Below are 23,567 nucleotides of genomic sequence, written 5' to 3' on the forward strand. Positions count from 1 at the left end.
GCTCTCTGCGCCTGTGTAATTTTCTTCAGAATTCTGGTGGACATAGAAAATATTAATGAATTTGGAGTGTAATCAGAGTTTTTTGGAACACAGCGCGGTTCGAATGTAATATGGTTATAGAAAAGTGCATCGAAATTCCTAATAATTTAATAACGAAAATAAAGTGAATTGATTACTCCATTTTAATGTTTTTGTCTTTTCGGTACGTTGGCGAGACGTCGTGAGTGTTATTATTTCTATCAATTATTATTTTCTATCAAAGTTTTAAGTTAAAAGTAAGTGTAGTGCATGTGATCACGGTTTGTCAATTAATTGTTAATCTCAAAATCAAACGAAGTGGTTGATAGTGAGAATGAGAATGTGCTTAGAAATTATTTGGAAAATAAAGTATGAACGAAAGTGACAGAAAGGAGAGTGGTTTGTGTTCAAACGTGTTCACTAAAGGCCAATTTCTAATTAGAAAATTATGATTAATAATGAACATTTTTTACGTGTTCTAAAACAAAATGCTTTAGTCTTTTGGTTATTTCGTTTATGTGTATTCGATTAACTTGGAAACCCGCAGTTTTCCATCGACTGGTAAAAACCTCTAAAGTTTTCTAATATGATAAATGTACATCTAACAAATGCAATTTTAAAATACCAACATTTAGTGGACCTTCTGATATGACTTTACTTCTGATTGGAGCCCAAATATTTTTGAAGTGTTAGATGCCTATCCTCTCTCTTTTTCTTATTAAATTGAGGATTTCTTTCAAATGCACACATGAATCTGAATTTATTAGAATAAATAGATTGTAGCTATTGAAGATGGTTATTCATCAAAACAACGTTGCTAAATTCCATTTCATTATATACATACATACATATTACATTTTCTATAAGTTTTGTAATTTCCTCATATTTTTCTCGCACAGTAAAGCTCAAAGTTTCTTTATTTCCGTATACCTACCAAGTTAAAACATAATACTGCTCATAACAACTCGCATACAGATATCATCGTTAAAGATTAATTTCCGGCAACGAGTTTGAAAGAGAACACAAACGCGACACATTTAATTCAATCAATGTTGAAATTGGAAAACCAAGCCAACTAAATCTAAAACTGGAAAACTAAATTTGCTACGCAAATATTGTAATTACTTGTGACGGTGAAATTCTCTGCGAAAAAAAAAAACATTTAAAACAGATCGCACAGTACATATAAATATATAGTATATATATTCCTATTAAAAATTTAATCATCATGACACACTGGGAGGATTTTTATAATACACATTTACCGCCAACCGATTTCGAGGATAATCGTTCATTATTGAAAGAATTTTGTGAACGTCACAATAAATTGCAAAACCGTATCGTCCTTGTAACGGTAAGTTTTCACATATAATTATTGTAAATAATAACATGATATATATGTACATATGTTTGTGATTACATATGCCGTTAACCTATGAAGAATGCTGTGACATTATTTGCCAAGATATACATAAATCCGGTTATTTAAACCTGAATGGCGTGAGAAAGATACAAGTTGATGAAACAAATTTTATTTTGGATTAAATTAGTAAAATATTGTTTTTATTTACTATAAATGGACTAAAAAGTGAAAAGACTCACATAGAATTTGTTTTAATCACTGGATGGCGTCCACTGCCTCCTTGATGCTAATTTCGCTTCGTTCAAATTTAGCAAACCACTTTTCAAGGGGTTGATTTCCCTGGAGCAGAATGCAAATAAGTTGGTCGATACAAAAACCTTGGCTTCAGCAGTGTTAATGCATGCTTTATGAACACACGAAATTTCTTCTGACCAATTTGTCGTGAACTAACACAAGTTCCTACACCCAAAATGCAATATCTCATAATCTAATAGTTCGACAGCAGTAAAATTCGTGCACGTATAAAGGTAAGGGCTGGCTAAAAATTATATGGATGTAATATTAGTAGTTCCATCTATGTCTCAGCCTACGAACTTTTCAGCCCACCTGTTATGTACTGGCAAATTTTTTCAAACATTTTCTTATCAAACCAGAAACCCTTTGTACACATTTCCTTTTCCAATTTGCATTTCTCAAATTTTCATTTCTGTAATTTCAGTCAGGTGGGACCACAGTACCTCTGGAGCACAATACCGTACGCTTTGTAGATAATTTTAGTGCGGGAACACGTGGCTCAGCATCTGCTGAATATTTTCTCGATCATGACTACGCCGTAATATTTATGTATCGCGTCAAGTCGCTAGAACCGTTTACACGACACCTTACCGGCCAACAATTTTTTGATATGCTCGACATTACCGACAATGGGCAAAGTACATCGATTACAGTTAAACCGGATTCCGTTGATGTATTCGCACCGATATTAGCCAAATATAAACAAGCGCGCGAATCCCAAATGATTTTGTATGTTAACTTTAACACGGTGGCGGATTATTTGTGGCTATTACGTGCCGCTTGTGAATGTCTAGCGGCGTTCGAGGAGAGAGCGTTGTTATATTTAGCAGCGGCAGTATCAGATTTCTACGTTCCTCAGGATATGATGGTAAGTGTTTTTGTGCGTTTGCGGGTACCATTCATATAATGGTTTCTCTTATGTGAATATTTGACAGATGTTAAGGTGGTTTTGTATTTGTACTCTATCCCTTAAATGCCCAATTTATTATACAACTAATTTTGATTTTTTTTAACATCACATAAAAAGCAGCACAAGTAAATATGCGAAAAGATGTGTGTCACAATAATAAATTAGGGGTATTCTCTTGCTCTTGCAAAACCCGGTGCACGGTGCAAGAATTGCAGATTTACAACGGCACAACAACAAACACACGCAGAAAAATATTTGCAAGGGCTGTAAAATATGTCAGACCAAAACCTATGTATATTTGCGTGCAATGTCACGCAAAAATATAATTGCAACCCTGTTGTAGTTGCCATTTTACATAAAGACATATTACGTCGTTAATTTGTTGAGGAAGATAAGTTTTAAATGGATTTTATTATTTCTATTTAAATTTTAAAGATTTGTTACAGTTTTTTTCTTAAAAATGACAACAAATTGACCGAATTAGCCATTCATATATCACTAGATTCTGCAATGGGTGCTCTCGTGCTCTTGTATATTTCGGTATAGTATTTTTGCAATCTGCAATCTTGCAAGAGCAAGAGAATACCCCTATTGTTTAGCAAATTGAAATATGTAAATGTGGGCATTCGCCTTCTTATCGATGTATTTGAAGCAAGAGCATATTCACAAAACAAACCTTAAAAGATTAACGAAATCGACCAAAGCAAAAAATAAAAATATATTTATTTATATATACATACATACGTATATATCGTCATCTGAAATGCAAAATAACGTATCATCATAAAATTCGAAATTGAGTGTCTTATTGATTACGCTTCACTACTTCAAATTACATGCATATGTTCAACATTTTCAGATTCTGCACTCAGATATAAACCAGTTTTAACCAATATTAACATTTTTTTTCAGTCATGTTCCATTTTTATTCCGTGTTTCATCATTTCCGAAAATGTTGTTACGTTATTTTGCATTTCAGGTGACGATATGTATGTATTTTAGGGTAAACCTGCGGAAATATGTTATTGAAGCGTTAATTTGCTTATTTATTTCTCTTCGTATCTACCTACATATCACGAATTAATAAAGTCTGGAATATTTTACGCGATTTTGTTTACACAGCTTTCTACTTTCTAATATAATATTTTTTTTATTGAAAGCTATATAAGAAGATATCTTCACGAACTACAATCGTCGAACAAATTGTTTAGATCGGCTTACTGTAGCATATAACTGGCATGCGTGTTTATTTACAAATTTATTGCCTACTTACATAAGTATGTATGTACATATGTACATATGTATATAGAACTCACAAAAAAATTGTATTAAAGAACATCTGGAAATTACAAAAATTAATATTATTCTTTCGAGATGAATTTCATAAGCATAGAGAATGAAGCCATCGAATTTTGATTGGCTAAATAAAATCATGCCACAATCAGAATTTAGTAAAAACAAATCGTTCTCCAATTCTGTAGACATGCTGAGCTGAATGCTGAATTAAATAGTCAGCAATGACATAATGAGTAGTGTAGGACACCCCAACAACAGTACATCATAACAATGCGACCATATGTCACAATCAGCTGTTAGTTTTGCCTACGCATTCTTATTGACAAAAATTTACCTGATAAGAATTTGCAAATTTTGCAAAAAAAAATTTTATTTTCTATTTTTTGGCGGATTTTTTTTTCATCAGACTGGACAAAAACTGTGATATTTCGTAACATCTCAAAATAATAAAATATTTGAATTTCAAAAACATCTACTACCTCTCTTCTCCAATTTTATTTATTGTTATGCAAAATATTTGTATTACAAATACTTCAAACAAGTCTGTGCATATCAGAGTGTTTGTAATGAAAACCGTACTTAATTTATACATATGTATGTACATACATACATATACATACATACATATACTTTGTACATAAAATGTTCACGCCTGAGGTGTCAGGCCATTCATTTTTACTTGCCTCACTATCAACATATCGCCGCATTGATTATCTTTAGGCTCAACATATTCATATATTCAGTCATCTACGCTACTATTTTCATCTTCGTTATTATCTTTGCTATCCATATGACCATTGGCAAGGTCTTTGTACACCTCCAACTCAACAGCTGGCATTCTTCGATCGTTCTCGGTCGCCACTGCTGGCGCCCAGCTCGAGTGAAAATGAATGGAATTTTTAGAACAATGGCTGAACATCCACTTACTTATAGACGGACACATTGAATGAGTGTGTTACAGCAACAGGGTGATAACATACTGGTGATAATGCCTATTTCAACAACACAGCCAACAGCAGCGGGCTCAACCGTGGATTTTAACACAATACTTTAGCTGTATAAACACTTTACTTACTCTACGAGGGTTGCTCGGAAAGAGTAAATTTTAATTCGTGCTTGTTGGCAGATTGTCCGTATTTAATACGGAACGTCAAGGACCCAAAAGGAATATATATGATGAACTCCTGATATTGGATCAGTATAGCATACAGTTATCATACAAACTAACCGATTAAACTTGTGATTCTGTATGAAAAACTTTCTTATTTTATAAGATATCTTCACGAAATTTGTCTGAAGGCGTGGGTAAATTTCTCAACAAAGATTCAGATCGAATCTCTATAGCATACAGCTGTCATACAAACATGTAATTACGATGCAACCAAAATTAACGTTTTTTCTTGTAGGAAAAGTTTCTTGTTGCCACTGTTTGGTTGATCGTCCTTCGTATAAAATATAGTAGATGTACATACACATATACATATGTAAATGACTTTATTATCATTTTCAATATTCCATTCAGTTTAATTTTATCATCCGCTTTGCGTCAACGTGCCACTCCACTAGCACTCACAAGGGTCTCTTGAATATGCATGCCTTCGGCCAACTATATTATGGTGCTGGTGTGACATCTGTGCCACCACAAAGGCGCTAAGCAGACTAGATATATTAGTAACTATGTGAGTCTGTTGCTTTCGCCTGTCATTTATTTGTGAAAAGTTTGCTTCGATGTTGGGTGACGGTCGCCTTGACATTGTCCTTGCTCGCCACCACTGTCTTGCTGTCGCCAGCAGCAGCGCAAACGAGCGTAGCTTTGTTGCTTCACTGACTGCAAACTTGGCCGTCGTTGTTTTGCTCTAATTCTCTTTGCCTTGATGTCATTGGACCGGGCTTGTGAATGAAGCGCGGAAGCGTCATTGTGTGGCGCACATACATACATACATACATACTTATGTGCGCATCTACATATACATATATGTATGTATGTAAGTTTAAATGTGGGTATGTGAGTTGCAGCTTGTTGCTATTCCCGACCAACTATTTGTAGTTTGTAATATAGACGATTCGCACATTCATTGTTTATTATCTGAACAAAATTGACTCGGACAGACAAAAAACAACATTTCCATGTATTTTAATTCTTATTATCCAATTTTCAATACAATTGTTATAAGCTTCGGTTAGAATTGCCCTCAGTGCCTTAAACGAATCACGGTTTTTTTGGTTTCAGCTCATTAAGGGACAGTTTCGACATCATATTCATAAACTTACGATCCGTCACCAGTATTGATGCATTGCGTTCATACACAAAACATTAATATATTGGGATATGCGGAAACATATTATTTATTTTGAGAACCAGACTACAGGCAATAATAATATTTACTTGACTTCCTTAATATTTCTGTCAAATTTATCGATATTTTCAGTATAAAACTAACCAAGAATAAAGGGGTTTACTTATTCCGTATCTAGTCGCTAGGAATCTGATGATATATGTATAACAAGGATCTCAAGGCAATAATTTTTACTCAAATATATAGAGTTTATATTTGAGAATGTCATTCCCATTTTCTAATTTTAGAAATGTTTTACCTGCGAACGGTATTATCCTTCCTACTAAATTCAAACTTACTAAACTACAGTTATTAAATAAATAATAAATAGATCTTATAATGTACATATATGTAAGTCAGAAATAAAAAATAACAAATACATTAAATATTCAAGCAAAGCTAAAATAAAAAAATAGGCTAGCGTAAAGCCTATGAACTCATAATAAACAAGTAAGGAAGAGCTGAGTTAATTAGATTAGTAGTTCCTGAGATATGGTTTTTGGTCTATTAGTGGGCGACGCCACGCCCATTTTCAATTTTTAAAAAAAACCTGGGTGCAGCTTCCTTCTGCCATTTCTTCCGTAAAATTTAGTGTTTCTGACGTTTTTTGTTAGTCGGTTAACGCACTTTTAGTGATTTTCAACATAACCTTTGTATGGGAGGTGGGCGTGATTATTATCCGATTTCTCCATTCCATTTCCATTTTTGAACTATATATGGAAATGCCTGAAGAAAACGACTCTATAGAGTTTGGTTGACATAGCTATAGTAGTTTCCGAGATATGTACAAAAAACCTAGTAAGGGGCGGGGCCACGCCCACTTTTCCAAAAAAATTACATCCAAATATGCCCCTCCCTAATGCGATCCTTTGTGCTAAATTTCACTTTAATATCTTTATTTATGGCTTAGTTATGACACTTTATAGGTTTTCGGTTTCCGCCATTTTGTGGGCGTGGCAGTAGGCCGATTTTGACCAACTTCGAACTTAACCTTCTTATGGAGCCAAGGAATACGTGTACCAAGTTTCATCATGATATCTCAATTTTTACTCAAGTTACAGCTTGCACGGACGGACGGACGGACAGACGGACGGACGGACAGACAGACATCCGGATTTCGACTCTACTCGTCGCCCTGATCACTTTGGTATACATAACCCTATATCTGACTCTTTTAGTTTTAGGACTTTACAAACAACCGTTATGTGAACAAAACTATAATACTCTCCTTAGCAACTTTGTTGCGAGAGTATAAAAATAAAGCCCTGTCTGGCATTTTCATTCTTCATAACTCTAACGAACACAATAACGATTGTTGCACTCACATTAATACTTAAGCTTTAACGAGAGTGTAAAATCCATTTTCAAAACATAATGGAGGAGAGCGTAGGAGATCTGCTTCCGATAGAAAGGTAATTGTAGGAGCTGCCCTATTATAAATGGATAAAGTACATAAATGTATATGTAGGGCATAGCACACATTCACAACCTTCTGCGGCGAAGATTTACGTGGCTTAAAGCCCGTTCGGTGACAATGCCGCATGATGACGGTGGTTATAGACGTCATAGGCAAAGAAAGCCAACTGTTGCCCACAAGACGATAAAAAAGTCATCATGGCATTAATTCACAGCAAAAGAAGTGAAGAGAGCGTGTGAAGCGCGTGGGAGCGGAAAGTAAGGAGCGACAAGCATTTACAAGTGAAATTATGCAAATCAAATTACTTAACAACGACACTGACTGCTCGCTGGAAGGCGACAACAACATCAATACTGATAATGTAACAGCTTTTACTGCAACAAAAATTGAAAAAAAAGTATTTACGATGCTAAAAATAGATTGTTGGAGATAATGTTGACAATGGTGGTGATGTAGACGAAGATGGCTGTATTGTTGTTATTATCTTAGTAAATGCGGTGTAGAAAATGTTTCGAAATTGTTTATATAAGCGGAAAGAAACCTTCGTTTTGCACGTGCTATTAATTACAAACATATTGGAAAAGTTGCCACGAAGTTTGTAACACCCAGAAGGAAACGTCGGTGACCATATAAAGTATAAATGGTCAGTGTACCGAGAAGAGTCGTGTTAGCCGTGTCCTTTCGTCTAAAATACTGTGAGCAAAAAATAGTAAGACTTTTTAATTTAAATTTCACGAGAAAACCAATTCGTCGAAATATTTTTTTTCTAGGTTTGTATGACTGCCAGTGACATCTGTGCCAAATATCATATCAAAATAATCATTAGTGTTTAGTATACGCTTGTCTTTCTGTAGTACATAAAGTGCGTTCGGCGTTTTTTACGATGAGTGAAATTATTCAACAAAGTAGTTCCAATAAATTTTGTATGCAGAATCAAATTCCTGGTGCCGAAACGTTCAGAATGTTGGAAAATGCCTTCGATGATAATTGTTTGCCGATCAACACGTCAATAAAATAAAGGAATTTGTGCTTGAGAATTGACGATTAACAGCCAGAGATCTGACTGTCATCGTTAGAATATCGGACGTATGTGAAAACAATTTTGAGAGATTATTTGCGCCAGAAAAAAGTGGTAGCACGATTGGTTCCAAAATCACTTAATTTTTTCGAAAAACAGTCTTGTATCTATGCTTACGACCCGGAAACAGACGATCAATCGACCGAATATCGTGGCAAAGGGAGCCGTAGCCGAAATTTTCTTCGATTATCGAGGTATGGTGATTCCGATTTTTTTTCGACAGGTCAAACTGTCAACAAGGAATAAAATTTAAGTGTTATGCGTAGCTTGCCCGAAGCTATACGTAAAAATGAGTCCGGAATTATGGACTGACAACTCTTGGTTTTTGCACCACGATAATGCACCGTCACATACTGCATTGATTCTTCGTGAGTCTTTCTCCAAATTTCCAACCACTATCGTGCCACCATATTCGCCTGATTTAGCCCCGTGTGACTTCTGGATATTCCGGAAACTCAAACGAACATTTTTTCTTGTTTGTATTGATCTTTATTTGTTGTAAAATTAAGAATTGCCCGTAATTAAACAGTTTTAAATTTTAATTAAACAAATTTAATTAATTTTTAAAAAAGCATATATAGAACTTGCCAAAAGTAAATATTTTAGCTGACATTATTGTTAAACAACTTTTTATACCCTGAACAGGGTATATTAAGTTTGTCACGAAGTTTGTAATACCCAGAAGGAATCGTCGGGGACCCTATAAAGTATATATATAAATGATCAGTATGTCGAGCTGAGTCGATTTAGTCATGTCCGTCTGTCTGTCTGTCTGTATATATACGAACTAGTCCCTCAGTTTTTAAGATATCGTTTTGAAATTTTGCAAACGTCATTTTCTCTTCAAGAAGCTCATTTGTAGGAACGGCCGATATCGGAACACTATAACATATAGCTGCCATACAAACTGAACGATCGGAATCAAGTTCTTGTATGGACAACTTTCACATTTGACAAGATATATTCACGAAATTTGGAATAGATTATCTTTTAAGGCAACAATGTAATCTCTACAGCTCTAATACAAGCTGAACTCATAGTTACTAACAGAAACGCACCTGTGAAGGGTATTTAGCTTCGGTGCAACCGAAGTTAACGTTTTTTTCTTGTTTTTTAATAAATTCGGTTTCTACACTTTATATACATATGTACATACATACATATGTACATCCACCTTGACTTGCTTTTGGCTTCGCTCAAAGTTACATAATTTAACTTGACTTGAGCTTTTTTTTTACTTTCAAGTGCTTTGTATGCTCCTAACGTAACCATGGAACCGTTACATCATTAAATATATGCTTTCCGTCAGCTTCACAAATTAATGGAATTAATTTCAAATCCCCAAATTGCACACGACTCAAAGCATTCAGCATTTATTTGCTCTCCCCACAATTTTTGTACGCTTCCTTTTCCGCGCTAGAGGTTCATTATTTATTTTACGATGTTAAGCTGTGCTTATTGGCGCAAAAGCTCCATGGGTTGATTTATATGCAAGTATTTAGGTGTGCGTCTATATTTAATATTTATTGAAAACGCGCAATCACTCTTACATAAGTGAAATTGAATTATTATATACACATATACACATATTTACATATGTGTATGTGTGTCTACTTGTATGCCGCTTGTAAATGCTCAAGGCGCATAAAATACGAACGCGCCAAGCACCAAATGCTTTTTAGAGCTCAAATTCCATTTGTGCTGCGGAGTTTCTGGCATACACACACAGCATATTTTAGTATTTCTGTATATTTGTTTTTACTTCTATGTGTGTGTGTGTGTGCTGTGTAAATCGCATTTAAATGTGTTTGTTCTCATCCTAAATGATGCACAGTCAATATTAAATGCAAATAATTGAAATGTCAAAATAAATGACAGTCATGACAATGCCTTTGTTGAAATTACCGTTAATTCAGTTCATCCACATTTGCGCATAATTTATATTTTTGCTAACTGCTTCTGTGCGTGTGTGTGTGGCTGAGTGTGATTGATTTTTCTCTGTGTGCATTTAATTCGAAATTCTGAAAGATTTATTAGCAAAATTTTAGTATATTTACAAGCATCAATGACATTCGCCGAAGAGCTAGTCAGACACACATTATCAGCATACACATACATACATTCATAAGTGCTATAAATGTTCATATGTCGCATATATTTGCAAGTGAAATATTCATTTCATTTTGTTTTGATATTCGTTCGACCACAACTCTTCGAACTGACAAGTCCAGTTAGGCTAGTAAACAGGCATCCCCGCCCTCGCCTGGACAACCAACTGTTTATCACTACTTTTAACTTTTTATATATTGTATTATATTATATGCATATTCGTCTATCCATATGTCTGTATTTATTTATGTATGTAATTTTTGCGCCTATGGCTATACTATATATTTGCTTTGCAGCAAAAGGATTTTATGCGGCAGCAAGGCTAACTGCGCTGCTCACTCGTCATTGAAGCACTAGCGTTAATGAATGTTAATGAATGAATTATACACTTGCAGCTGTTAGCTTTTCATATTTTTTTCTGTTGTCGCATTCTAGTTATGTTGTGTGTTTTTTTTAATTTTTTTGCGTTTCGTTGCCTAATTAAAGCTCGGATAAAGTAATTTAATAGCATCTATGTTGATTAACGCTAGCGGACAGGGTCGAAAGCAATTGAAATTGTTGAAAAAATTCTTATGAAAGATGGGAAATTAGTTAAAGAATTTCTGTATTTCTAATGTAATAGCTAGAAAGACGTAAGTCCCGTTATTTTCATTCTTCCGACGCGCGGTAATTATTAAGTGGTCAGTAGGTTAATCTTTTTCCAAATTTTTTTTTTGCATTTTCTGTTCCCTTATAACCTTAGAATAAACGTAGAAACCCACTTTCCAGTGGGGTTTCGAAAAAGGCCCAAAAAGAAGAATACCGCTCGACGTTCGGAGCGCTCGGAGTGCACACTTCAAACTTTAAACGCGTTTCTCTCAAAAAACACACTTTTTAAACTGGCGGACATGATTCTGGTCGAACAACTCAACCGATTTGCTTAATTTTTTTTAATGTTCACGAAACGCCTGGCTATCGTCCCTATATTTTTTATAATTTATTGACATTGTTATGACAAAATTTATGTAGAAAAACATGGGCAAAAATTAAAAAGAAAAAGTAATTACTTTTTTATTTATCAACATTTGTTCGTGCTTCTAATAGGGACAATAACCATTCACATACTTTTTTAGAATAAATTGGGGTTTTTGTGTTTCAGATGATCCAAACATGAGAAATCGTATCCGCCAGTGAAAAAACGCATCTCATTCACCCAGCCATTTCTGCGACAGATTTCATCAAAAAATTCAGAACAAATTTTTTTTTATACACTCCACGATATACCTCATGATATGTGAAAAAAGTTGTGTTGTAGAATAAAAATTTGTATGAAAAAAAATGTCAAAAAAAACAGGCCAGATTACCCTACTGACCCCTTTAACTGCATTGGTGCGACAAAAATTCTACTATTTTGACTATTAATTGCTTAAAATTATGCTTATAAATAAATACTGCTACAAATACTTGTTCGAACTTGCGGTTGAAGCCTGGCTTATAAAAAATGCTGCTTTAGTCGTTGCCTACATTCCGGCGCATGTATTATGAAATATAAATACATCTATGTATAATTAAACATATAAACTCTTCCAAAAATAGAGTACGAAAGTGTTTATTAAGAGGCACATCTACGGTGATATTAAAAAAAAAATGTTTTCTTATTTTGTTAGGTTGCGCTTATAAAATAACATACTAAAACTTTATAATATAATACATATATAATACTTTTCGAATTGCAGACTACTTAAGTTCAATTTGCTCCATCCATATTTAAAAGAGATATTCTCAAACTAGTACATTTTTCAAATTTATTTCAGTGATGTTACTGCCGTATCAGTACAAGGAAATTTATGAAATACAAAAAAACTTATATTACTTAAATTGCTGCTGAATAATGAAGGTTTCTGACCTTTCTTTTATGAAACGGAATCATTTAACAAATTTTTGCTTTTTTAAATTTATACATAAAGTATAAAATAAAATGATTAATTATGGGTTTTCTTGCGGTTTTAATGCATATCATTTACTTGCTTTACTTTAAAAACATTTTGTTAAAAATCCTAAAAAATATATTTCAAAAAAAAAAAAATTAGAAAATAGTAAAAAAAAAAATTATTAAAAAAAAGGCAATAAAACCATAATTTCGAAAACTCAATTCGAAATAAAATCTTTAAAATCGCTTATTATTATTTCATTGTCTGTTGTCTATGTCAACGACCATCTTCATACTTTATTTGCATGCATATTCACTTAAGTATAAAGAACCTAATAGTTTTCTATACTTTCCGCTCAATTTCAATGATTTTTCTATTCAGAATCACAAAGAAATTCTTTTCACACTGTCGACATGTCACCGACTCTTTATATTAACATACAACGACACAAATTGATTATAATGCCTTAAATGCACATATCATTGTATATGTATGTATGCAAAGTGGAAGCATACGATTTCTTTGGTAAATTATTATTATATGCACAAATACACATTTGTATGATTTTGTATGCAAATGAATTGGTAATGTAATAGTGCCGGGGGCGTATGAGTAACCTTACAAAGCAATATTTGTAGCAAGATGGAAATGAATGGAATGAAAGTTTTAAAAACACAGATGCTTTAATTCAGTAATAATAGAACTTGTTAAAAGAGATTATTGGGAAAATAATTATTTTTAATTTTAAGGGATTAGTAAAAAAAGTTAAAAATTATAAAAATTGGCACCTAATGAAGTGGGAACTGAAAAATCTGAAGCAAAAAAAAGTTATTAATCTAGAATAAATCGCTACCACGGAAAATTTATATTTTTTTTTCAACTTGCCATTCATCATCACTAAATTCTCATAATTATTTTTGTAATGATTACTATATAGTATGTATTTCCCTTTCATCACTTGTCATATTAATCAATGTATGTATGTATGTACTATATATAATTATTTTGATTTACTTTGCAGCCTACTCACAAAATACAGTCCGGTCAAGGTGCACCGACAATCTCGCTGCAGTTGGTGCCAAAAATGCTTGCGCCATTGGCAAGCCTCTGGGTGCCACATGCATTCGTTGTCTCATTCAAGCTGGAAACAGACGAGAATTTATTGATTACCAAGGCGCGCGATAGTCTCTTCAAGTACAATCATAAGGTGAGTACACGTGCACTTCAATTGTGTGTATATGACATATGTATATTACACACACATACATATGCATATTAATATGCCATATTGCCTTTTATGTTACCATGCTTTAGTTTGCCCTCTGGCTAATATGCCCCTTCACCTTCGGCCATTTGCATTTCTGTAGCTACCTTTATGAATTAACCCTATTCAACCCACCGATGACACACCCAATACAACCCAACAATAACAACAAATGAAAGAGAACACTAGAAAACGTGTTGTGCAATTTAAAATATCAATATTTGCATTTGTGGCCTGAACTCTGTTGGCCCGGTGGCCTGTTGGTAATGAAAGTGGTCGACAGCACGACAACCAAGCAGACTGACACGCCAACATTCCAAGGCACAAACAAGCATGCCTTCGATCGTTGCATATTTGGTTTATTAATACTCATAGTTATTCATAAGTGCATATGTGTATATATTTATGTATATAAGTATATATACATAGGTGTTTCATGTTGTTGGCGATTCGTATTTTATGGCATGTGGACATTCGATTTTAAAACATTTCATTTGCATTGCCCGATAAATTCGTGTTTTTTCGTAATTATAAAGATTTACTAGAGCGAATGTAAATCCTATCCTTGAACTTATATTGTGACAAAAAAGCACCCCAAAATCGTAATTAAATTTCCCGGATAAATGATATTTCAAAAAAATGTATTTGGCTTAGTTTGGTAGGACTGTCCTTAATTACTATGCCCAATATGAGCGCAAACTGCCAACGGTGATTCAGATTTATAAAAAAAAAAAAAACAAGCCAACGAGTGGTACAAAGCCTTCAAAGACGGTCGAGAAATCATTTTTTGACCTCCTTTACTTATGAAAATATTTAAAAAGTCAAGGATATAGTGCTTGAAAATCGTTAAACAGGTGTTGGAGAGATGGCAAGAGAGCCATCTCAGTTCGAATGATTTTGGTGGATATTTTGAGTATGAAACACGTTCTTGCTCTACTCATTCTGATAGAACTGAATTTGTTCTTTTTTTTTAAGAGTACCGTAAATAGGTCTCTTTGGACAATTTTGATTGTGCGAATCAGATCCCACATTCATGTAGAGCCTATCGATCAACCACCGTATTCACCAGATTTGGCTTCGTATGAGTTTTTTTTTTGTTCCCCAAATTGAAATTGCCGCTTCGTGAAACCCGTTTTTAGTCGACAGAAGAGTTAAAACAAAATTCGCTGAATAAGTGTTTTGAGGACTTGAAAAATAGTTGGCAGAAGTATTTTAGATCTGGTGGCAATTACTTTGAAGGCGACAAAAGTGATTTATCAAACCGCTAGAACTGAATGACTTGTTGATTTACTAGATAATCCCCGTACGGAAGGGTAATAAAACCCATCAGCGATATCCGTCCAAATAGTATTCCAGTGAAAAGTGTGACTGTGTAACAGACAGATTAGGTTGCTAAGTCCAGACTTCAAATTTTTAAAGTGAAAGTATATCTTAGTATTACATACACTGGAAGAAGATCAACAGAATACTTGTAGAAGCGAACTTATCCTTTTCCAACAGAACAGTTTGGAGTAAAATACCGAAAGATGTACCCACTATTATATATACATACTTATTAAATATTGGACTAGGCAAAATGCCAATTTCTTTCAATAAAGAATATTATCAAGTTCTTTTCAATCTCGAAGCACGGGCTGAGAGTGTAGCTAAAGGGTAAACGAAGACGTGCCAAACCCTTCTATCAAAAGTTGTTTGAAACCTTGGAACAAATGCCTTGGCACGACACAACGTAATGTGGGTAATGCTAATGATTTGTCCGGTTTCTAAACTTCTTAGACAAATGAAAATTAAGTAGAAATAAACATATCAACAAAAATTAACCTTAAACGTTAGACCGAAATCCGGCTAGAATTTTGCTAGCAACTGATTTAGTCCAAATTACTCATTCATCGAACTGTCCTGTGTGCTTGTCGAATAAATATACATACATTACATTTAGCTAGAGTGAGATGTAATGGCGATCCTCCAACTTCTCGATAACATTGCACGATTGACTTTTTAGTTTACGGAGATTGTCGCTAACTTTTTTTCTTTGGAGGCCAGACTCAGTGAACACGGTAGATGTAGAAGCAATTTGAAGCCTCACTTAAGAAATTTTGCAATCGCTTCTATACGAGTCGATGACCGGCTTGAGTTCGCGCGGCACTCACTTTGTACCAAGCTTTCTCATAATAGTTTTTTCGATTTTTTCATATTTTCATCGCCTTTGGATCTCATATGAACGATACGGAATTTTCACTCACACTAAGGAATATTGCGACAGTTGTGCAAATTCGACGCGTGCCTTTTGAAGGTTATGTCTAACTACAGAATATATCCATACGAAGTTTTTAGCCTGCAATGTTTGTAATGTCAGCAGCGTTCCCAAAAGTATTGCAATAATAATGCAACAACAAAGTGTCACATGACGCTAAGTTGATTATGGTGCACGTTCATCCTACTAGCTGGTTTCAGTGACACCGCTTGCAAATAGCCAATTTGTCGACACTCACATGCCTCTCCTCTCTCTTAAAATTCCTTGGTAATGTATCTTTGCCAAACATACCAACCTCTAAGGCGTGACGGCTACACATTAACGTTGAAATTGTTTACCTATTTGTGGGGAGATAACCATGTTTTCTGTAATTAGCGGATAGCCAATTCAATAATAATGTTTTGGTCGTAGCTGAACCACCCTTCTTATAGCAAACATAAATATTGAATATATTTTTCCAACAAAGTAATACACGCCATGAACTCTTCTTGTTATGGACAATGGCTTAATTGTGTGGCGGGTACAGAGAAATCGAGGGAAATTAATATATCAGTTTAGTTTATGACAATTTGTAAGGTTAAGTTTCGTGCATGCCAACAATTTATTTGCCTTTGAAAAGCGTACCAAATGTTTTTATTTCGAAATTGTCACATAGTTTCAGCGCGTTTTCAATGCCAAACATCTCAGTGCACCTTTGTTTACATGCTCACATACACACGCATGCATAGATATTTTTTTTACAGTTTACCTGGTTTGCATTGCTGACCTTCATTTTGTCCGTATGTGTGTGTTTGTATAGAAATTAATATTTTTTTCACGGCTTTCATACCTGCCTACCTTCCACTCTTTTTTTTTAAACTGTCACAATCACGTGTGCCATGCAAAACCCTGTGGCATGTGGCAATACAGTAATATGCATGTGTATGTGTATAGCTTTTAGCTATTTCGCTTTCGTGCTACACATTTATATGCTACTATGTAAATATCGTTATTAGGGGGATTAAAAATATTTAACGGCTTTGTCGTAGAAAGTAATATTCTCTGGAAACTAAAAAGTGCCAAAAGGTGTAGAAAGTATTAGATCATGTACGGAAATAGTAATTAAAAATTATAATAGATTATATATTTGTTATAGACTGACACACCCTAATTCGCTATGAACAGAAAATAATGCTCAACACACCTTCATGATCTCTTTCTCTTCAATACAATTATTTTTGCGAAATTACACGCCCTAATGCCCAATGAATCGCATAGAATACGCAATTATATTTTGTAACGGACTGACATGCCCTAATGTTCAGTTTTCAGTAGATGTTTAACGGATAAAAAATACAGAAACATTTTATTGTTCCAATTTGACAGGCCCTAATCATCAATGGACAGGTAATACGCAAATAGTTTTGAGCTACAAACTGTCAGACCCTAATGCTCAGGTAATACAAAAAGTTTTGTGCTACAAAATGGCGGACCATAATGCTCAGCTCTTCGTACAATAATGCCTTACAACAACTGTACGAACAAAATAAACCGGCAATATACAACTATTGTTATTTTTTCTTACAAAATACTATACCCTAATGTCTATTATTAGTATGATAACGCCTCAAAACCTCTTTTTGATCTCCATAAATATATTACTAAATAAATTTAAAAAAATATATATAATTATTTTTTGTAACAAACTGACACACCCTAATTATCCGTATTAGTATCATAACGCCTCAAAATATCTTTTTGATCTCCATAAATATAATACTAAATAAATTTAAAAAAATATATATATATATATTTTTTGTAACAAACTGACACACCTTAATTCTAATACTTTCTTCAATATTGCCCTAAAACAACTGTCTGCGCTGTTACACTACATATATATAACTAAATAAGTACACTTAACCACTTAGGCGTCGTTCATGTTTCTTTCTTTGGCCCACTTTTGCACCTTTTTTCCATTCGTAAGCTTTACTGTTCATTATTTCATATATTTTTCTCCCCCCACGCAGATGGTTATTGCGAATATTCTACAAACACGTAAACATCGCGTCGTTTTCGTTTCGCCAACCATGTCGTACGAAGTGCATCTGAGCAGAGAGCAGGCGCTGCAAGGACTCGAAATTGAGGAGCCGATTGTTGCCGATCTCGTAAGTACTATTCACCAGTTAATTTATTTTATTACAAAGTCGTATTCAATTACTACACACTAATTGACTGTTTCCTTTTCACGAATATTTTTTTTTTCTGAACTGTATTTTATTGTTACTGCACTCTTCATGGAAAAGGGAGGTTAATAACGTTATATAAACTTGCTTTCATTTTAAATGAACTCATAGCATACATAAAATTTTGTTCTTAATCGGATCAAAACAAAAATATTTTCGAAAAAAGCAGCTTTTTTCAATGCGAAACTTAAAATTTCACTCTCATATTGTATGCTATTTTGAAAATGTAGAAACCGATTTATGATGGTGATTTGAAGCGGTTAAACCTACTTGTTTATTTCTAGAATTGTTTGCATATGTCGAATATATGTAAGTATGTATGTGCATTTTAAAATGTTCCCCAAAATTTTAAATTAATTCCGCAAATAGTTTCGGAGATATGAATTTATCATCGGCACCCGAACTTTAAATACTTTTTCCGCAAACGCCATTTTCAGAATCGTTGAGGAAAATTGCTCCGAAGCGGCTTGACAGATTGACTTGAAATTTTCTCCCGACTATCTTATATATATTTTTCAGATAATAATTAAAGGAATTTTTTATAATTATTTTGAGTTTTTAAGTTAATTTACACTTCAGATTTTTACACAAAAAAAATTCTTGTTTTTTGGAAAGCCGCCATTTATATTATTTTGTTTAAAGTAATAATTGATTTGTCTGGTTTTTGGTTATAACATAATTTTAAGCAGAAATTAGCTACGGGATCAAGGAAATCCAGAATTTTTCAAAATGAAATTATTATTAAAGTTCATTTAATTCTGTAAATTATGTTTTACTTAAAATGTCTTTAAAAAGATATTACAAAGAAGATGTTTTTTTCTGACATATCAGTGATTACCATATACATATGTAAGTCTTCAGAATTATTGTTATTATATATTATGTTTCGGATGAATGATTAGGATTTTCAAAGAACTTGTTACGTATTAGAAGATCTAAGATGATAGTAGAACTATAGACGGTCAATTTGATGTCCAACTTATTGGAAATAATTTTCGATATCTTGCCTAATTAATACTTTTGCTACTCATCAGTATCTACTGGATTTGGCAATTATCGTCAATGTCTAGATCTATCAAAAATCTCTGGTCATATTTTTCTCATAAGGCGATATTCTGTTGTTCCCACATAAGGAATGGAGTTCGTTCGGAAATGTTTCTTAGCATACGTGAACACTTAAGTGTTTCATTCATCTTCTGGCGAGATTTATTCTGGTACATGTCAGAACTTCGATCTGAAAATGTTTTCATCTGATAACTATACGTTTAAATAATATTCAAGTTGTTTGTTAGTCCGTTCTTTTGTCTGAACTAAAAGCAAAATCTGTATAGTGCATTTATTTTTTGTATCCAAGAATTCTAAATAAATCTTAGTGAACGTTACGGTAACGAGTGTCGAGTCGAGTAAAAGAAGTTCTTTACAATAACTTCCTTCCATTGTTGTTTATCCGCAGCAATGATAAACAATATACGGAAGCAAAACAATTTTTTAAATACATTCAAATGTTCCTCTACTGTTTTGTTCTTGTTCTATTACAGTGTATTATTGCAGTTAAGTAGTGTACTGCAACATTTTTCAAATTAATCCTTTTTTACGGTGAGAGCATCAAAACACGCTAACATTAATCAGTACCTAAACTTTTTAGCAGTAAACAATCCTTAGCCTTTGTTTTCAGAGATTGTTTTAAGGAGTTAAAAAAATATTAACAGGGATAAAAACATTACGTTTACGCCTACCTACTAGCTGTCCTTCAAAACTGCTCGATATTTGGAATCAACCAAAATAATTGTTAAGTTAAGTTCTACCTGCTACCGTAACTGTTCGGCAGACGACGATATAAAGCCGAGCAAATTTGCATTTCGGCACATTCGCTGAATATCAGCAGACAAGTAACACGTCGCGAAATTTATCGTCTTGAAAAATAAAATATTAATTGAAATATTATTACACAAAATGCCTGGCCTCCTTAAGAAGACTGAAAACGAAAAGAAGTCCAACGCCGTGGAAGGCTCAGGAGAGTCTAATTTGTCAAGTCGAACAGCAGACGTGTCAGCTGAGCCACAACCTATACACTTAACGGCACTTCAGCGTCTATCTATATTAGCTGCTATAATTGCTTTCCAGGATCGCATCGATAAGGAGGAGGAGGAGGAGGGTGAAAGCGATAGTGAGAGCGACACAGATGATAGTGATAGCGATTGGGACGAAGCTGACTATTTCTATTCATCTGCATCAATTCGCCCATATTCATTGGAAACTGCTAGGTTAGCGCCGCAAATGATTGATGAAACGGAGGAAGAGTTATTGGCTGAACGACGTCGCCTACGACGTTCCAATAAACAATCTGAAAACTTTGATAGGAAACCAAATTGACATTTAGATCACGAAAATATATTTTGCAGTTACTTCAGAAGAATTGGACCATTTGCTTGCTTGCCTTGTTGAAAAATTTGTAAAATTAATTTCTTTATTTAATAAATAAAATTTAATAACTGTCAAAGCATTCCAAATATAAAAATTTATTAAAAAGTAGTAAGTAAGTTAAGAAGTTCGATCTTAATATTAAGCTTTAAGGTACTAAAAAGACAGAGTTGTTAGGTAGTTACTTATACCGAAAGAGCATTTATCAGCAAGATCCTTCATTGCACTATTTTTGGACCTATAATATATTCGTGTGGATTATTTTTCAAAATTTGAATGTTTACTTAAGAAAAATATGTACAATAAATAATATTATTATTATATTATTTTCCCATGTAATACTCTATTTACTTATTCCATTCCAAGAGAACCAAAACTGAATCAAGCCAATTTTTAATAGTCGACTGAAACAAATAGGAGTCAAAAGGATCACAGCTATAAGGCGGGGAGGCTGCTTACCCAAATAGTTGTTAACAAATCTGACAATATGAGACCGAGTGTGGTCAAGATAGAAAATTATTGCTTCGTGTTTAGTCCTAATTCCAGGGGTTTTCAGAAATCGATCGCTTCAATTTGATTAGTTGTTGTCGTTAGCGTTCTCCATTAATGGTTTCCCCCGATTTTAGAAGCTCACAACCCACCAAATACAGAGCGTAAAGGATACTCGGCTGTCATTATGGATCCATTTTTAATACAATCTGATGCAAAAACAACTGTTTTGTACAGTTCAAGCAGAACTTCTATATCCGGCTGCTTTTAAACATTTTCTAATGGTTGTTTGATTAGCTCGCAAAGATTCTGCGAATATTGAATTCATAATCAAATTACGCCATCTCATGGCAAACCGTACGAATATAGTTATAAACCCAATATTTAAAGGAAGAAGGTTCCTTCAATTTTAGGCTAAAAAATATTACTTCAGTAAACTCCCTTTTTATGTTCACTGCACACTCAATCAGTGCGCACTCACGCATTTTAGGCTCTATTTTTCTCTCTCTCTTTCTTGTTTTGCTCCTGGTAACACTCCACTGGTTTCCTGAAATCTAATCGTTCAATTTTATGCAGAGGTAATGCACAGAGAGTTTAAAAGAGACTTTCTCTTCCGAAACTTTTTTATTTATTTATTTTGCAGATCCTTTAAAATTATTTACACCTTTCACAATTCTTCAATTTGCAGGAGTATTTAATCTTCAAAGCAGATGGCTAAGTCATTCTATACCTTATTATATACAGTACTTATACACTATATTTTAGAAGGTCTAAATATATTCTGTATATTTTTAAGATCAGTTTACTAGAGTTTCACTTTACTATGCCAATAGGGCAATTTCTATACATATATGTACGTATGTAATATGAGGTAATATAACGTTTTATTATGTGTATATATATCTTTCATTCACAGGTGAAAAGGCACAGTGAATACATAAACGGAGCATCAACGAATCGACAATGACCACAGTCGGTGCGGCAAAGACGTCACATGCAGGTCGACTGTCGCGTGACAACACCACATTTTTGTCGTCTATTGAATCCAGGACCAGGCGTCGGCCGTAAATATTAATTTAAGGTAAATGTGTGTGTACAACATCGCTATAAGCTATAGCCAATATACATATATAAATACATATGTATGTAAGCGGGGGAAAGTTATTGGAAAAGCAACAGAGGCAATAGCATCGATTGAAGGATATATCACAATTAGTTTATAAAAATAACATAAGAAATATTAAAGTACATATATAGTTTTTATACAATAAGAATGCAACAGAGAAATAATATACGATTAATAGTAACTTTCATATTTTTTACATACATCTGTAGTATACATATATAATATACAACCCATATCTGACGCCCTAAAATACCTCCTATAACCATACATAACGAACAATATATTGAAGCATTAGTAATTTTGGTTGGCTAAAAATGTTCAAATTTCGAATATGCGAGCTTTAAATCTCGGCATAGAATATAGAGCGAGTATATACCATTTGTTCCATCTTTTATTACACTGTATCTTTCTTGAAAGCACTTAGTTATATATCTCGTAATCAGTTTTATATATTCTTTGTAATACCATAGATCATTAGAGATTGCAGATGCAGATTTCTTATGGGCACAGTGCTTAAGAGGAAATCTTGAAACGGCTGTTATAGTGCTCCTTACTCCTTGAGACAATAGCTCCAAAAAAATAGTGTGCTCCGCCAAAACATGGTTGAGTTATTCCGGGATACATTCAACGCAGCTTAACCAGTTTACCCACACATATTATATGATTACTATATATCCTAAAAAATATGTTTCCATATATTTCCATATATATGTATGTATGTACATTCGCTGTTTTGGCCCGCCACAAGTCGGCATCGTTTCTGTTTTTGTCTTTTTGAATAACTCCTTCCGAATAGTTACTTCCTTTGCCTAAGTATTCGTTGTTCCTTTTGAAAGCACTCTTATGGATACTTGTGACACGCTGCATTGTCTTGGTGAAACAGCACTCTTATGGAGACCTTCAAACTCTGCTGATCTTGGTTTTCTGTTATGGATATTAAATGAAATTCTCGCTCAGAAGTAGTTCCCGCATAATTTCTATCTTCTTGTTGCTCAAACTACTAATTATTAAGAAAACCAAATACAGGTTTCTCTCTGGCTTCTCTTGGTTCCGCTTA

At 33.9% G+C, this 23,567-nt stretch overlaps 1 protein-coding gene across 7 annotated transcripts; it reads left to right on the forward strand.

Moving 5' to 3' along the window:
- Window positions 1-3: 3 nt before the first annotated feature.
- Window positions 4-22,958, forward strand: LOC120782529 (phosphopantothenate--cysteine ligase). Of its 7 annotated transcripts, none has more exons than XM_040114841.1 (6): window positions 4-275; window positions 918-1,372; window positions 2,100-2,543; window positions 13,753-13,938; window positions 18,259-18,396; window positions 22,301-22,958. In XM_040114841.1, the coding sequence occupies exons 2-6, from the start codon at window positions 1,247-1,249 to the stop codon at window positions 22,349-22,351; spliced, it is 945 nt and encodes a 314-aa protein (XP_039970775.1). In that variant the 5' UTR covers window positions 4-275; window positions 918-1,246; the 3' UTR covers window positions 22,352-22,958. The 7 variants fall into 7 exon arrangements, with proteins under 7 accessions (XP_039970775.1, XP_039970776.1, XP_039970780.1 ...); XM_040114842.1 differs by having other exon boundaries at window positions 4-220; XM_040114846.1 differs by having other exon boundaries at window positions 4-220; window positions 994-1,372.
- Window positions 22,959-23,567: the final 609 nt, after the last annotated feature.

The sequence above is a fragment of the Bactrocera tryoni genome, chromosome 1 (assembly GCF_016617805.1).
Source record: "Bactrocera tryoni isolate S06 chromosome 1, CSIRO_BtryS06_freeze2, whole genome shotgun sequence".
NCBI classification, from domain to species: Eukaryota; Metazoa; Arthropoda; class Insecta; order Diptera; family Tephritidae; genus Bactrocera; species Bactrocera tryoni.